Source organism: Drosophila kikkawai, chromosome 3R, assembly GCF_030179895.1.
Source record: "Drosophila kikkawai strain 14028-0561.14 chromosome 3R, DkikHiC1v2, whole genome shotgun sequence".
Lineage (NCBI taxonomy): Eukaryota > Metazoa > Arthropoda > Insecta > Diptera > Drosophilidae > Drosophila > Drosophila kikkawai.
The window spans coordinates 25,535,288-25,553,236 of record NC_091731.1 but is presented as its reverse complement, the minus strand read 5'-3'; the positions used below and the strand labels follow the sequence as shown (position 1 = coordinate 25,553,236).

The following is a 17,949-nucleotide window of genomic DNA, read 5'->3' as shown; positions in this document are numbered from 1 at the left end:
CCGGGCTGGAGTTGGAGCGTATGTTCGCTGCCGGAAACGGAAGTATATAAGTCAACCTAGATTTGGTTTAGTAGCAGCTCTGCTGATACCAAGGACAAATGGCCTTTCAGTCAGAAACTTGCCGAAAGCCGGGATAGAAGCACTTTAAGGACACAGCTTTATTTAAATTTAGAGTAAATTTGTGGGCTGAAAAGGTAAAGGTGAAAAGTGTGTAGGTTTTTAAGAAGAGAAATACCATGAAGGTAAGCTACCATAAAATTCGATAAATCTGCTATCTGCATTCTTATTTTTAAAGGTACTATTTGAGTTCCTTGATCTAAATAATTTGTAATTGGAAATATTCTTAAAATGCAATGGCTTGGTCTTGACTTGTGTATTGATGGCTATTTACTTCTCCCCTAGAACTCAGACTTCTTTCTTCACGGTTAATAAAATCTCTAGTCTCTTAATTTCAGTGTCATTAGAATATGTTGGCATTATGCAATCCTTACGAAACTCTTCCCCTTTTTAATGTCCCTTTATCTGCGGATTATCCCGCCTCGTAAACTCATAAAGTCCCGCCCTCCCCGGACCGTCACAATTAGTCTTGGCCATAACTGCAGCTAATAGTTTCGTAAATAGTTTTGGCCAATATTTACATGAGTTGCCTTCTGCCTCGGATGCGTGTTGGTTTTGTTCCTTTTGTCTATTGGTGCCATTGTGAAAATATTTGTCTTCGAATGGCCCATTGTCTCTGACCGCTTGCCTGTCGTCCTCTCTTTACTATGTCTGTACACTTAACAAAAATGTGCTTCTAAATTTAAAATTATAGAAAAACCATTTCATTTATAATTCTTTTAAAAAGAAAGAATATATACTTCAAAAAGATGATACAAAGTCAAAATTTTCTGTTATTTGGTTTACTTTGGGATTATTGGACGAATTTCATTTTAGGGATATATTTTTCTGAGTGCATACGCATCCGCAGCGGTCGACGTCCATCACTGACGTGCGTCTGTCTCTCGCTCATCGTCTTTCAACTGCTTGGCCATGTCTTTAAGTCTCCGTCTGAATCGTATCTGTATCTGTGACTCTGCCATTGTATCTGTATCTGTATCTGTGCTTGTGTCTCTGCGTTTTTCTTTGCTGTCTGCCTTAGAAAACGTGTTCATTACAATCCGCTGGCCGTTGCTTCTGCTGCAGCCGCTGCCGCCGATCGGCCAAATGTGTCAGAGCTGAAACGTCATGATTAATGATGCAAACATGTGGGCCCGTCTCCGACTCCGTCTCTGTCTCTGTCTCAGTCTCCTTCTCCTCCACGATTCCCAATCCGGCTACGAGTCCGGCTCTGTCTGCGTTCCGAGGGCAGAGACAATAACAGCCCGGGGATAGGGCGCGGGCATGGGAATGGGAATGGTAACGTTTTATCAAGGTAAATTAGAAGACGAGACACCCGAAATGTAAACATCGAACTGGGCAACACTTGGGCATTAGGCGAAATTAGAAATTAATCCTGCCACTGCACCACAGATGGAGATACTTCCACGAGGGAGTGGGCAGTGGGAAGATCCCAGTTCGAGCATGGGGAGTGCCTTTTTTTTATTTTACTTCTTTTTGGGGGGCGGAACTTTAGAGGTCAAGCAAAATTAATGGGAAATCCTTAGGACTGACAAGCTAGAGTAATAGCCCATACACATATCATAAATGGTCTATAGGAACAGGCATTGGGATAAGAACAACAATCGAGGAAGTCCCAAATTATATTGAAAGAAGGATAAAATCATTAGATAAGGGAGAATATAGAAAGGAGACATATAGGGCAATAAAAGTACTCGATGATTATAGAAGTATACAATACAGTATATTTTTGTGAGAATTAAATCCTATTAAAATTCATGTGTCCTTACTAAATCTCATTAAAAATATAATAATAAAAATGTAAAAACAAAATAAAAAATTAAGTCTGTACATATATTTTTGAGTAGCTGTTCTTAGTTACCGATTTCACTGATAAGCATAAGCCCCCTGAGTAACACATGGTGTAGTTTCGATGTGGGTGCTGACCGTGTCCTGTGGACAAACCAACCCACAGCCAGCCAATTACAACACGACAATGCCCTGACCTCCACTTTGCTCCTTGCACACACACACACACACGCGTGCGCGCACACATACAAGTGGTTACCGTTGTAAGGGGGTAAGTAATGGGTGGGGGGCAGGGTAGGTTGGGCAAGCGATACAATAATTGCCCTGAGCCACGGCCGACGACCGTCGCCAGTCGTCGTCAGTCGACATTGTTGCGGCTTGGCGTGAATTACATACACTACAAGAAAAATACCACAAAATGATTTAAAATTTTAAGGAATTTATAAAAAAAATCCTTGAATTTGATATATTTTTAAAAGAATTATGTACCATTTAGCTAATATCTTGAGAATTTAGGAAAAACTGATTTAAAGCAAAATTCCTTGAAACAAATCACTAACATTAAGGATATATGAATAAATTATTATATTTGTATATCATTTGCTTTTCTTTTTAGGACCTATAAAACCAAATTAGATAAAGCTTGGCATGAATGAAACCTGGATTAGGAGTTGTAGATAAGGGAGACATTTTTATACCCTTGCAAAGTATTATAATTTCAGTCAGAAGTTTGCAGTGATGGAGACCTTTCCGACCCTATAAAGTATATATATTCTTGATCAGCATCAACAGGGGAATCTTTCTAGACATGTCAGGAAGAAATCGATTTTTTGGCCATTTTTGCAAAATTTTATAAGGGGTTACATCATTAAAATTTTTGATTTTAATAAAAAATTGAATTTTCAAAATTTTTAAATGAAGTATGCAGATTTATTAACTGTAGAAAATCTTGCACAGAACAGTTTTCCGATTTAAAATTAATGCTCTTTTGGCCGAGTTATGATATTTTTAATTTTAAAAAAATTAAGAAGTTTTTTAATATAAAAAATTCGATTTTATAATACAAAATAATATTTTCCTAAGTCAAGGAATCATTTCCGACCCCATAAACCATATATATTCTTGATCAGCATCAAAAGGGGAATCTTTCTTGATATGCCAGGAAGAAATCGATTTTTTCGCCATTTTTGCGAAATTTGATAAGGGGTTACATCATTAAAATTAGCAAAAATGGCCAAAAATTTTGATTTCTTAAAATTTTAAATTTGGTATGCAGTTTTTTTAAATTAATAAAAACTAACAGAAAACTGCTTTCCGAATCGAAATTAATGCATTTTTGGCTTAGCTATGATATATTTTAATTGTATACAAACTTTGGCTGGCCAAAATTAGCTTTCTTTCTTGTCTTTACTATTTCTAGATTATTTGTTTCCAATATATCTTCCTAAATTTAGTTGGTTTTTAATGCTTTATTAAACCTATGTAGCTGCCTGAGGTATATATCAAGTATTTATTTTTTGTATACAAATTTCTCCAAGTGCAGAAAGCGAAAAAAACGTGAACGAAGAAAAAGCAAGAACCACACTCTCTATAAAAAGCCGCCATGGCTTGGTCATTCATTCATACTCGTACATATGCCGGTGCTTGGCAAGCACACACACACACACACGGCCATACCTTTGGTAACACACACTCGCACACCAATGGAGAACAAGTCATGCAATGGTCAGGTCGGGAAACCTGACATGTTCTTTTCGATCAGACAACGACCACCACCGAAAGGCAAAAAAATAATGCCCGACTATGTGGGGCGGAAGGAGAAGGGAGCAGGCAGGGCAAAGGTGCCCAGTGTTTGTCATCGTGGGTATTAATGCAAGTGTTCTATGTATTGCTGTGTGTGTGGAGTACGTACCTCAATCATGTAATTATTTCCTCCGCCACAAAGCCCTAAGAGACTTACAAAGAGAGAGTGTGCCTAAGTGTGTGTGCTGGCCAAACTTAAACTGGTAGCGTGTTTTGGGTTCTCTCTCTCCTTTTTTGAGCAAACAACAAAAAACACGAACAAGATTGGTCTACATATATTTCTTAAATTATATACAAATACAGACACACACACCCCGGTGATATAAAAACTTTTCGTGTTTTGTTACTCAATTTAATTCAGGTAAAATTTGTATTTTTTCTTTATTTTCAGCGCTGTTTGCGTTGTCTTCCCTTCCCCGATAAAAAAAAACAAAAAATATATGTATATATACTACCTAAACTTTGGTCACGAACATGAAAAAGCGACGTTTCCGCTGAACCGTCGTCTCCAAAATGGTCGCCGCTTGATTGGTTCAGTTTTTTCTCAGTTTTTATGCTTGATTACGAACCCGCTCTAGATGGTCTCGATACACAAAATGGTCGTCACAAAGTCGGACAGATCTCTTCGCCAGAAACGATATATCCAATTATTTGGCTAAGCAAATTTTCAAGCGAAATTGTTATACAATAATTATCGAAAATCACATTTTTCGCTTTGCGGTTTCGGCACAAACCAGAGTAGGCTGGCCCCAAATTGGTATAATAAGATTTAATCAGACTGCTGCGGTTTGGAACCTCAAATTATATATGTGTTTCCCTTGAAGAATCCCTCACAGCGAATGCAAAATGTATGTTGGAGCTTTGATTATTTTGGCCAATGCGATAATGTTTTCATTTGTGGTTGAAAATATTGCGAAATGGGTGAGAAATATTTTATATATTTGACAGGAAGGTAGTACTTACTTATGGAGTTATCACCTGAAATAAGAAGAGAAAAAGGTGTGTTAGTTGGGTTTAAACTTTAAAGAGTTAAGAATAAATTTTATACTTTTTCACAGGATATATTCCCCAAACAATGTTTAAATGTAGCCGAATTTTGGTACATTTCATATGTTCATCTAGCTTTAAAGCCATCGTTAACCAGTCTATAAATCTCCAAGGGGTTGTTGAGGTGTGTAAATATTTTAAGACCATTCACCTACAAAGTAACACACTTGAGTGCCTCAGAATATGGAGACATCACATTTGTACATCTTTTTTGGGCAGTAAGGTGCATTGACAAAGTTGTTTGGGGTCTCTCAAGCAACATAATATCTCTCAAGAAACTTTCTTTCTTGCAGTTTGCTCGAATCGAGAGTGGAAAATAATTAACCTCAAAGTTTGGTAAGCGGAAGTTTCCCAGCCGGCTGGACATGGTCAACACATGGAGCACGTAACGAGCGGTCAAGTGGAGGTACTTCCTACCGCCGCGCTTTAACCCAACTTCGTAATTGAGAAGTTTCGATGGCAAGAACCAAGGAGGAAATCCCCGGCAGGATACTGTCAAGAAAGCGAGGAACTTCACCCAACAGTCTATTATTCTAGGAGGGGACGGGGTGGCAGCCAAGGGGTTGTATCACGACGATGATGATGATGGCCAAAGGCAAATAAAATCATGCTGTCGGAAATAATAGCGTCTAGCCTCGAGCTCGAGCTCGATTCCTTCTGGGCTGTGAGATCCAGTCGGTTTTCCTCCCTTCCCTCCCATCGAACTGCTGCCAAGTTTATGCAGTTTCATAAGCAATATTTGATATTTTTCGTGCAGCGGCAGCAGCAGCTGCGTGATTAGCAAATATTTTCGTTTGATAATCAGCGAACATTCCCATTTCTATATGCAGCTGTAGCGAAGCTCATGAATATGACGGGGCACTTTGTCTGGCCATTTCGGATATTTCATTTAAAGATGGAACTGGCTTTAAGCGATGGAGTGGCATTTGCGTCCGGTTTGGGCTCAATGGGATTTTCTCTGTGACTTTAAGCGTTTGATTTATGACCAGAAAGTGCCTGTTTTTAATTTGTATAGTTTTTGTTTAATCTCCGATGAATAGTTCTTTAAATTGTTAAAACCATTTTAAATTATCTCACTTACACAGTGGACTTTCCCCAGAGTTACAGCTTAAAGTACCAAATTCTCCTAGCAGACACTTTCTAATCGTAGCCAAATACCATTTACCTAATTGAATAGAATGTAGTGAGCTATCTGAACATCTGTGAGTATTATGGCTGCCCGTGAATATTTCGACGTTTAAATGTTTCTTTTGCTCGATTCCCGATACCAGGTCCGATTCAAGGCAACGCCTTGGACAGTTTTCGAAGCGATACCGCCTGGCATTGCCCGTTGCCTTCGCCATTTCCATTGGGGGCTGCTCAGGGGCAAGCTCGGGCCTGACTGACAGGCAGTAGGTGTGACCGCGCTACTCATTCATTCTGACAGTTTTCCCACCCACTCTCGCACACGGAACGCAATTTGTTGGATTGTGGGCAGTGCCCCTCGAGCAGCCAAAGAATGGGTGCACTTGGAAAAATCAGATTCTAAAGGAAAATCCTATAAAATAGAATCAAAACAATATTTAAAATTTTGAAAAATAAGATATAAAAAATAGATATAGATAAAGGAATTGTTATTGTGAAAAAGTCAAAACATATAAGATATATTTCAATTGGTTTGACAGTTTTTCGTTCAGTGTACAACTACCACCACCTTTATAAGAAAAAAGAAAGAGACAGGTTTGCTTGTGGCGCCAAAAAGCATTTCTCGCAGGTCGCAAGTCGCGTGTCTCTGGGCTTTCATTCCATTTCTTTCTTAGTCTCTCTTTGTTTTTTGGTTTTTGTTTTTCTCGGCTCTTGCAACTAATTTTCATTTCCAACAGAGTGCACCTTTCGCCGACAGAAGGGACTGCGGAGAGGTGGTGCCGGTGGAGCTGGGTGGAAATCTTATTAAAAAGTGAACAGAGTGCGATAAAATTGAATTTGCATTCGAAAGCCATTAACCGCAGCAGTCACTCAGCCTGCTATCCCCTTTGCCCCGGTCTAAAGAATTTAAAAAATAACCAAAGAAAATAGAGATGACGGAAAAATCCTTGAACTCGGCTTTAATGTGAGAGGTGAGAGGCATAAACATTCTTTTCAAAATTCGCTTGCTATCAAAATGAAAATTATTATTTCGCTCACATTCCGCTAACAGCTGTCGGCTATAAAAATCTATACGTGATATATAGAGATATCAATAATTATTCTATATGTGTGCGCCCGGTAATAATCATGAGTGCTTTCGCTCAGCCGTATAAATATTATTTTAATTGCATATCAATTTCACGCTCTTTTGCCGCCATAACATACCAAAAAGGGACAAGCCGCCATTCAATCAGCAGCGAAGCAACAAATTGTTCGAAAAGCCATTTGGCCAATGATCTGAACGATGCGTTTATAATAATCGCCACCCACTGCTCACCTGTCTACCGCCACCTTTTTTTTGCCCACCTTCAGTCATCCCCAGGTTTAAGCCAAAGCCAAACGATTTGGGGCTATTATAAAGTCCAGGGAACCATGTTGTCTAACTCACACTCCCCATTATTTCGGCCTCCCTCCGCCATTTATGTCTGTCCCTATTGGTTCATAATTGTCCCACTTATTGCTATTTTTATGGCATATTACATCTAGCACGTTCGGCTCCGCTATGTTCCATTTATGTGAGCGGTGTACGAATTTCAATTAATAACTCGAAAAGAGTTGTAATTACCAAATCCGAACATGTCTTTGTCAATGGGTCTGTGTTTACAATAATTACAGTTTATTATTCATAGCGAATAGGCCACAAATGGCTGAGAAAAACGTTGAAATTCGATAATATTTGGTTTCTGGAATAATTAAAGTAGATTAAAGATATTTTGTATTAAGCTTCAATGGAGTTCCCTAACAATTTCCAAATGTTTCCTATGTTTGCCGCAAAGGTCAATCCACAGCGCTGTGCATCAGACCCAATCGATCAACGAGCCGAGCAGATTGACATAATTATTGCTCAGCTCATCGCATGTCAATTAAAATCACAATTTTCAATGCAAATCAATCAAGGACTTCTGGACCTGGGCTTAACTCCAGAGTCAACCACCGAACAGCAACAATTGATGTATTGCCCAACGGACTTGGCCAGCTAAGAGATGTGATGATCAAAAAAGGTGGAGAGTGAATGAGATTTATTTTTTGGCAAACATGTCAGACCGTTTACAGATGACAAATTCATTTTTAACACGACACCAAAGTGAAAACCAACCGGGAAAATATGTTTATATGAGGAGAGGAGATGTGTGTATGTAATCATCGGAAAGCTCACAATGAGACATTGCATGGCAGTTTTCTCAGAGAGTCGCTGACATTTGACTGTTGTAACATGTGCACCTCGCCTGTATCTCACACTGTGATAGATAGCAAATACAAAATTAAAGATTCGCCTTTAGTCCGCTGTTAAACGGAAGCTTAGCCCAAAAAAGGTCAAGTCCAGAATGATGGATGATGCTGTGACACTCGCTCACACTCTACCTTCTGCACACACTTATGTGGAAAAGCATCCCCAAGCGACATCTTGCGCTCGTTCCGCCCTGTTCTAAAATTTCTGGGTTACTTTTTGGGGTTGCAAAACGCTTCGTACTTCCTCAATACTTGCAATCCTTATCTCAGGTAGCTCACCCAATATCCGCTGGAAAAATGTCCCATAACTTTTACTATCTCTCCGCTCATCGCATAAATAATAACTGTTAACAGTGCTCAACAAGCCACAAATTAAAAACTACAAGAAGCACTAAAAAAAAAAAGATGGGAAATTCTTGAAAATTTACGAGCACCGGAATCACGTGTCAACCACGCGCGTTCTCGGTTTCAGTTTCGGTTTCGGCTCAGTTCCATCCCCCCAGCTCATCTCGCCCCGGAATCCCGGAACCCAATCCCATCCCGAGGACGAGGCCCTCCTAACCCAGGAGTTTCCGCAGCTGTAGATATGATGCATGACTCGGCGGAAAGCGGTGTCGCTGTCGCCGCTCCTGCTCCTGCTCCTCAAGGACTCACGTGCTAAGCGTATGCGAATTTAAATCTGTTTGCCTCTGCCACCGAATTTGAATATAAGGGAACTTGTGCCGACGAACGGAAGAAAGCCTTTGGCCCGGCTGCGGTGCGCTGTTTGAATATAAAACACAGGGGAAGTCGGCAGCCGATGACAAACAGAAAATCCATTTTCACACAAACATTAGTTTTATTTAAATCGCACACATATCGAGGGGTTACCGGGGTTAACCGGGGTTGGGTTATCGTGTGCGAGTGCGAGTGTGAGTGTGTGTGGATGTGATTTCCCCCCGGCTTCCGGTTGTCCTTGTTGACTTTTCACGCTCTTTTAAATGCTGTTAAATATTTTACCTCTTCTGCTTGTTGCTGCTTAAGCTATTTTCTTGCGTAACATTAATCATGGAAGTTTAACGAGTTTCTTTATATTTATATATTATAATCCTTTATATTTTAAAGCTATGTATATTATGAGCCAGGAAATTACCTTAGGGTTTCAATTGATAGTAATAAAATAATACTAATAATGCTCAAGCATTAAGAATAAAATAGAATATAAAATAAATAAATTCCTAAGCTTTTAGTGTTCTAAGTTGGCTTATGCAATTCACCAGAGCGCAACTCTCAGAATCAGTAGCCGACGATCACTTCGTGCGTGATGATAATTTATGACATTTTCCACTGTCTGGGCTTATTTTTTTACGTTTTTACAGTCATTTGTCTTTGGCAACTCCCTCGTCTGAGCCTGGCCAGTAATTACTGCTGTTGGCCCGGCTCATTGATAAGTAAAACTGTATTTTATGCAAAAACTTGGTAATTTATTAATTTATTATAGTTGTTAGGTCGCCCCGGTGGCCAATCGACCCCCAATCGCGATTCCGCTGAAGTGGAATGCAATGCGATTAACTCCGAGTTGAGTTATTGACTGGAGCCGGAGATACCGGGCATGGCATTAATAGGTGTACTTCCCCTACTTATGATAGCACTAATGCTCACAACTTAGCCCAGTCTCTGAGATAAAGTCACCAACAAGCAATTTTTATGGTCGAAAATCCAATTCAAATGTTTACAAATCGCTTAAACTGGGATCTCGACTGATGAGCGGGAGGAGAAGGCTCTCAAAAAAAAGACATAAAAATAAATCGCGTACAAATTGAAAATAATTTCAGATCTGATTTTCTCCTGGCAACTGGACAGAGATGTCTCCAGTGGAATTGCGGACAGGCGGGTCAACCACCACGACGGGTGGTTGGGTGGTTCGGTGGTGGAGTGGTGTCCCTTCCATTCCACTAAGTACACAAGAATGGAGCGTAAAAAATTTTTATCGTCGCGGTTTTTACGGAATGTGATCCGCGGCGATTAAGTGCGCGGCTTTTGTGTCATTGTCATGCCGTCGTCCTGGCCAAAAAGGGGCGGGGACCGCGGAGTCGCTCCGGCGGTTTATTTGCAGGGAGTCCTATTCCTCAGCCTGGAGTCCCCCCCTGTAATGTATTCAAATTTTTCCAAGGCGAGGCCAGTGTCAGTGCATTCATTTCATAAAATGCTTTTTTTCTCTGCCACTTTTCCCCATTTTCCCGCTTTTCTTCTTTCCCAGTTTTTCTTTCTTTTTTTTTAATTTAATCGCGGGCAAATATTTTCATTTTTACTGAAACGCTTTTAGCTAAATGAGTGGAAATAAAATTAAATCGATATTGGTTAACGTCAAAGTTTTTTAGGGGAAACCTCAAATGACCAATTTGGGGGAAGATTAAAGGACATCTGAATGGAGTTGTGGGGGGGTCTTAATGCAGGAAATTGATTTGCACAAATGATTCTTAGGGTTTCTTTACTCTGTATTAGGTTACGTATAGGTTATACATATTAAACAGATTTTATTAAGCTTTGCTTTGGATTTTAATCAATATTTTACTAGTTTTTCTAGTTTTAATAAAGAAAACATTAAAGTATTTGCTCAGAAACTTCCCTAAGACCCAAAGAAAACCTTGAACATTAATGTTTATAAATCCCTGATAAATTCCGGGACCTTTTCGCTTTAAAAATAATGACAAATCAGTTTGCAGATAAGGCCAGCGAAAAAGCTGCCCGAAAAAAATGCGGTGGAAAATAATAATCTTAAAATTTACTTTGGCCAGCCGCCGGCTCAAGCTTAACTAATTGTAACAGATTTTTTCACAGTCATGTTGGTGGGGGGGAAAGGCGAAGAAAAAACTGAGGAAAAATATGGAAAAACCCTTTGGGGCGTAAACGTCTGCCTGGCATTATCCTGGCTGCGGTTGGCCAATTAGAACCCTTTGTTTGCCTTGGCCAAGACGCCGCGCACTTATCTCCATAATAAAGTCGTAACAATTAATTGAGCGACCCGAAAACGGCTACCTTCCCGGCCTGAATCAAATCCTGGGGCAGAGCCTTGAAGCTGGCCCTGGAGATTTTTCATCGTTTGACGCGTAATTAGTGCTCAAAAATTATTTGACGAGCGCCAATTAATTTAATGCCCGGCGACATGATTTCAAGTTCAACGCGTTCTCGGTTTACCTTTTCAGTGGCACTTAACCACTGGGGCATTTGTGGTTAAATGGCCTTTCATAAAGATTAGGGCGGGATAAAGTTAAGCAAAATTATTGGAGTTTTTTGAGTGCATATTGTTCTTAAAATCGACTTAAAGTTTCTTATATTCAAAGTGAGTTTAAGAATATAAAATTAAGGTCAGTGCGGCTATATAATATTTCTTTATGGGGTGTTTTTTTATACAAATTCAAAATGCACTAGAATATAATTGTACAAACATTTTCCTGTGATTTATTAAGGTATCCTTAGATGCATTATCTTATTTGCAAGTCTATTAATATCAACCACACAATTATGGAATATCAATAATAAAATAAATCTCGAGGCAATCCTTCCGCCCCCTCAAAAACACACAGTCTGTCATTCGATATCCATTCGGTTTTCGTAGCTATCTGCTATCTCGACCAAGACATTAGATGAATCTCTTTCTCTCCCCTTGATGATTTTCGCACTCGCGCGGAATTCGTTTTGAATGAATTCAACTGTAAAGGTTAAAATTATAAATGTGCAAATGACTCATCATAAATAAAATTAATAAAAGGCACCGCGAACCTGGCCCTGTCCTCCGGTTTATTTTTTTTCCTGACCCTGGCAGACTGCGGGGCCTTCATTGAGAAAAAGTACAACGCATCAACATAAATATTATGATAAATGGTTTGTTATAATCGTAATCCTCGGGGGGTAAGTTTCGAGTCGTGCCGCACGCATTTTTTATGCCCTTCCATCCCTCCACCCACCGAATCAGGAGCAGGAGCAGGAGTAGGATGAACTGCTTCAGTTCTCGATGGAGCAACATATGGTCGCGGGGTGGATACGCGGCCTGGAGTGGATGATACAGATGGCGCTGCCAATGGATTTCCGCCTCTCAATAGCCGGGGCCAACAAAGTCAAATGGTTTTTTATTGGTTTTACCCCCAATCCTGTCTCCTGCCTGCTGTCTGCTGTCTGGTTGAAGGTATCCCACTCTCTCCTGGCGAGATCCTTTCGCACATCTCGCAGACACTTGCCGCCGAGTTGAACATGCTGCACGACAATTACAAACTTTTCTTGCAGTTCATTACGCCTAATTAACACTTGATGCTGAGCGTAAATTTTATTGCTTCCACTTTGTGTGTGTGTAAACAGGCTAACAAAACAATTTCAGCGGAGAAGACCTCATTCTACGACTCGTACAACTCATCCTGCGAAGGGCTTTCAGCCGAAATACGCGCCACACATTAAAATTCAGGATGCGTTGCAAACAATTTGCGGTAAACAATGATTGTGTACGAGGGAGGAGGGGATTCAGCTAGTAACAAGGATACAAAGGAGTAAAGGAATTCCAAATTGAGGCTTTAAATACATTAAAGAGATGATCAGCAGTATGTTAAATGTGATTTTATCTTAAATACAATCTTTACTTTAAGTAAAACAAATTTTGCCTTAAAGATCTGCCGACCTGAGAATCATTTAGATCGTTTACCTCTCGACAAGGAATTAATTTGACAACATTAACAAATTAAACTGTTAAGCCAACACAAACGCACCGGCCCTCTACACTGGCCGAGATAAACAAACGGACACATACAACATCATTTGTAATCCATATCGCTCAGCATGTCGTCCCTTCGGCTCACCTCCCCCGACTCCACACATTCCCTGGGTAATCTATATACACATAGAGTGAGTGTGAGCGAGTGAAAGATGTATTGACCCTTCAACGGCGCTTTGGTATGCTTCACGCTATTTATTGGCTCACTTTCACTCCGGGAGCCCTGGCACCCAGGAGCCAGGGAACCAGAGACCCGTACTCGGACCCGGAGAAAGATTTCCCAGCTCTCTCCCCTCTGGGGAATTCCTAGCTGTTTCAACTGGCCACGTGTTGGGATTTGGCGGTTAAACACACACTTACACACACACTTTCCAGGGGATTAGTGCTGCTCATTTGTCAACAGGATGTGTGTGGTTGGTTGGTGGTTGGAGTGTGTGGTCAATATTAATTGGCATTGTATTAGTTTAAGTCAGTGCACCCTCTCTCCCCCACATAATCATTTGCATTTGTCATTCGCTGAGGGGTGGAACTTCAACTTAACCAACGTCAAGAGTTCATTGCAAGAGATTCATTTAAAATCTTGTTAACCTCTTAAAATGGAGAATTACTATTACCAAATATCTGGTTATCGGAACTAAGACATTCATTTATTAGTATTTAAAATGTATATAAATAATGTATTACATTATTTAAAAACAATCAAAATGATTAAAATTATGTTTTTCATACGAACTTAATACATTTTCGTTCAAACTGCTAAGCCTATCCCATTCAAATAACCGTTGCTCGCCTTGTGTCCGATAAAAGTGATTAATTGAAACCCCTTCCCAGTATAATCCCCTCCTGCCCCATCGCCTCGGTTTTTATTTATCCCTGGGCTACTCAATGGGGAAATGGCGAATGGGAGGCACAGCTTTAAAATGGTGCAGCAGCAGCAGCAGACACGAAATACTCGTATGTATTTTTTGTGCTACAAAATCGCCGAAGGCTCGAAGGCCTGCAATTGCAACGTGCAACACGGCATGCCCCCTCGATCGAAGGCAAAAAAAAAGGGGGACAGGAAAAAATATTTTGACAAATGAACCTAAATAACAGGTTGCAATCGCTCAGAGGAAAGGGGTTCGGACGCAGGTTCGGGTTTTGGGTACTGGGTGCTGGACAGGAAAACGTATGGTCGGACAACCTTGATACCTCATTTATTTTAAATGCGACTGCCTCGATCCCTGGCCCAGCTGTAGTTTTCTCGAGTCTTTTTCCCCACTCCACTCTCTTCCCGTCGTCGCTTTTTCGTATTTCTTGCGCAAATGAAATCGACACATTCGACTCGAGTCGAAGCGAAGGGAAATAAATGAAACATTTCCAGCGCGGCGGAGCACTCTGCTCTCGAAAATTGTTACAAATGATCGCAAATAACAGATCTTTGCCGGCACAAACCGAGCTGTCCATCAAAGGAGCCGAACCCTCGCCAGTGCGTGATCGAGTGGGAAAGGGAGCGGGACGGCAGATAGGGTTCTGGGCTGGTCTTCTGGACGGGAAGTCGGGTTTGGAGTCGAAGCCGAAGACGAAGTCGGAGCTGCGAAGGCGCCGCCATGCTGCGCCTCATTTGATGCAAGGTAAATTGCATTGATTTCTTGATTAATGACAGTTTCGCATTTCTCTCGTTTACACAGGGAGAAAGAGGTCAGTTACGGGATAATAAATAAATAATTTCATTGAATTTAAAAATGGGAAACTTACAAACAAACGGAATATTAAAAGCAAAGAACATATGATTCCTTCAACATCAATAATCACATAAAGCACGTCCAGTTTCCCTCAGTGTATTGTATCTCTGAACTTACCCTGATTGTTGTTGTTGCTGCTCTTGCGGGATGTCTTCTTCTCCTTCATCCAGGGATACTCCGGCACCGAGTCCATGCCATCCGGCGTTTGAGGGACAACGCCGACCGGATATCCGACGCCGACCCCGCCAACATTGACATTAACATTGACGCCCACTCCTCCTCCGATGGCGCCGGCACCAACAGGTGTGCCGATTTTGGGACTCTCTGGACTCAGATGATTGAGGAACTCGGCCATCGACGGCTGCGAGTTGATGAATCCGCCCTCGGAGGCCGCCATCCAGTAGGCCGTATCCGCGGCCCGTTTATCACAGTTCGGAGCCATCTTGTTGACCAGCATTACCGCCGGCACTGGTGGTGCTCCCTGCTGGCCAACACCAGGCTGTCCGACACCCACTCCGCCGGGTCCACCGACTCCGCCACATCCACCACCCACTGGGAGCGAGGTCTGGCCGGTTTGCACCTGCAGCGGATTGAGCGGCGATTCCGATTTGATCTGCGTGCCCATTGGGGTCGTGTCCAGCGTGCTGCAGACTTCTTGCATGGCTTCGGTTTATATTTTCTTGACTTATTTTTGTTCTATTTGAGCCTTGAATAACCCTTTACTTGGGGATCTGCAAGGAGAAGTTATTCCAATGAGTCTTTTAAAATCAAATACCATTCAGTGCAATAATTGATGAATTATTTCTGTATTTTCTAAATTTGTTTACCCAGAATATTTAAAGTTGATCTTCTATATAAGATAATTAACTTCAAAGAATGAATATTTTATAAATTTTCAACCTTTAAAAATCGTTTTAACCTGTGGTCAACAGGACTTATTTTAATTCTAAGAAAATTAGTTAGTTAGAAAGCAAACTAAACGTTTACATACATGATCTTATCAATTTCAATTCCTGCTAAAAATTAGTTCCAAAGGGTTTTTAGACTTAAATAAACTTGAAAATTATACATTTCTACACACGCCCAATAGAAAAAGAACGCATAAAATATTATTGTATTATTTTTACGATGTTTTTTGAAAATATAAAATGGTTCTGTTAAGTGATATACCCAGCATTAGCTTTATAAAATGCTTTTACTTAAACTGCGTAAGATAATGGTCCCTACTATTCATTTTTCCAAATATATTAAAACTATTTATTGAGTATTTCCAAGGAAATTCATAGCAAGTTTAATTTTAGCTTTCAAAATGTATCTAAAGAAAATTTTAATGGTTTTTGTACATTAATTTAACTTGAACTCTTTTCATGTAAAGTAAAACTTGTTATTTAAATATGAAGAGTACATAAAAAGTAACAATAGATATCGTACCATTGCAAATTGATCATCAACAGATCTTTTTATTCCGCATTATTGTTTAAGTTCTTTCGTTTTCACTTGAGTTTTTTGAGAAATTTTCACCACTATCACTTGAATCGCAATTTTCACTATTGTCTCCACTTGTTCACTGTTGTGGCTTAACCCTTTTTTTCTATTTTTTGCTTAACCGTCACAACTTTCGCGATGCGGGTTTTGCGTAGAACTTTAGTGTGTCAGGGCTTATCTAGGGGCCGCCAAAAGAGGCGACAACCGCGACGAGAACGAGGGAACCAGATATAATATAAATATGGCCACCGTTGTGTTTACTCAACCGTCAAGTGCGGCGACAGTTCTGGGTTTGTTTTTCACTCTTTTGCGTTTTCAGTGCGACACACGCCTTTTGGCAGCCATGGCGACGCGAAAAGGCCAAAACAGAGCGGCGACCGACGAAACTGTGGCGATAACGGCGATAATGTCAGCTGCACACGGTGCGTATGCGTAATGTGTAGAGTTTGGAGACTTGCTGCGATCGCTGCAATGGCCACACACACACACAAGTACTACCGAGCAATGCAATTTGTCTGAGATAGTTTTCTCCACTTCACACACACACACTAGCTGTCTCGTTTTCGCGTTCAGGAGGTGCGCATAACCGGTTTTTCAGGGGTTCCTAAGGTTGTTTTTATGCGAATGCACCAGCACCTTGCAGTTATCGTAGATTATTTTATTTATTTATTATTATTTAGTATTTGTTTAAGGATTCTTGTTGCTTCAACTAAGCAGATCTTAGTTTTATTTAGTCACGAAAACGCGAACAGGGCGAGAGCCAGAGCGAGACGGAGAGCTTCTGGGGAGCTTCTCGTGCGGATACCCGAGAGCCGTGGACACAGAGCTAGACCAACCAACAACCACTCCATCCAATAGCACCGAACGCACTGAATTGGGATTTCGGTCGGGCCCAGTGGCAAGGAGTGGCCTAAGCGACAGCCACCGCCGTCCATCACTCTTTTTTCCGGCGCGGCACATGCGCGCTGGCCGACTGGAAACTGGTTACCATGGCCATTACCGGGGGGTGGAGTTGACGCACACCGGCGCACAAGTCTCCGGCTCTGCGATTGGTCGACCGCCGTGCCACTTTGTATCTTTGCGGTCGTGTCGCCCGGCTGCCGCTGTATCTTTCGGATGTCATTTCCGCAGGCAGCGGCTCGCTTCTCTTGCCTCACTCGCTTTTTTTCCACTTCCAACGCGAACGTGTTGCTTGTGACGGAATTTATTTGGTTTTTGTTATTTACACATTCCGCAGCGGCGGAAAAATGTGGGGGAAAAGCCACCGCATCGCAGCGAGTTTCTTCTCTCTCTCTGGGCGCTTTTTTGGCTTTCGGGTATTTTTGACATTTCGCTTTGCTCATCGCTCTTTTTGTTTTGAGCGTCTCTTCTCTTGTCTAACCATCACGTTGTCAATCTTGGTGGCATTGCTTTTGGCCCGCTTTTTGCCTTTTGCCCAGTTTGTTCTCCCCCCTTAAACGCCCGTGCTTTCGACGCCCTGCTTTTTGCTGCGTTTTCCAATCCACTCGATGCAGTTGGCGGCAAAAGTTTCGCAATTAAGTGCGGATTTTAATGCACACCGAATGTCAGCACAGGTGTAAAAATATTGCTACATTTATTGCAACAAGCGTAGGGCTGGACAGTGGCTGTTAAGAGGGCTATAAGAGTAGATATTGATATGATCATAGAAAGTAAATAACATGAACCTTTTGACTGAGGAACTATTTCTAAGGGTCCCTCATTTTGTTGATTAAATACAAAATATGAGCTCTTGGGGTACATTTTATATTTTTCCATTTATACTTTTTAAAAACTATAAAACTTAAAACTTACAATACAATTATTTTTGGCATATCTACAGTTTTGGTA

The 17,949-nt window shown here is 41.0% G+C and overlaps 1 protein-coding gene across 1 annotated transcript in view; it reads right to left on the bottom strand.

Moving 5' to 3' along the window:
* Nucleotides 1-15,277, bottom strand: part of pb (homeobox proposcipedia) — a 29,848-nt gene extending 14,571 nt beyond the window's left edge. Inside the window, exons 1-2 of the mRNA XM_017175252.3 lie at nucleotides 14,734-15,277; nucleotides 4,672-4,686 (exon numbers count right to left, since the gene is read on the bottom strand). Of these exons, the coding sequence (XP_017030741.1) occupies nucleotides 4,672-4,686; nucleotides 14,734-15,277 (559 nt within the window). The remainder of the gene's footprint in view (nucleotides 1-4,671; nucleotides 4,687-14,733) is intronic.
* Between the last annotated feature and the right edge of the window lie 2,672 nt (nucleotides 15,278-17,949).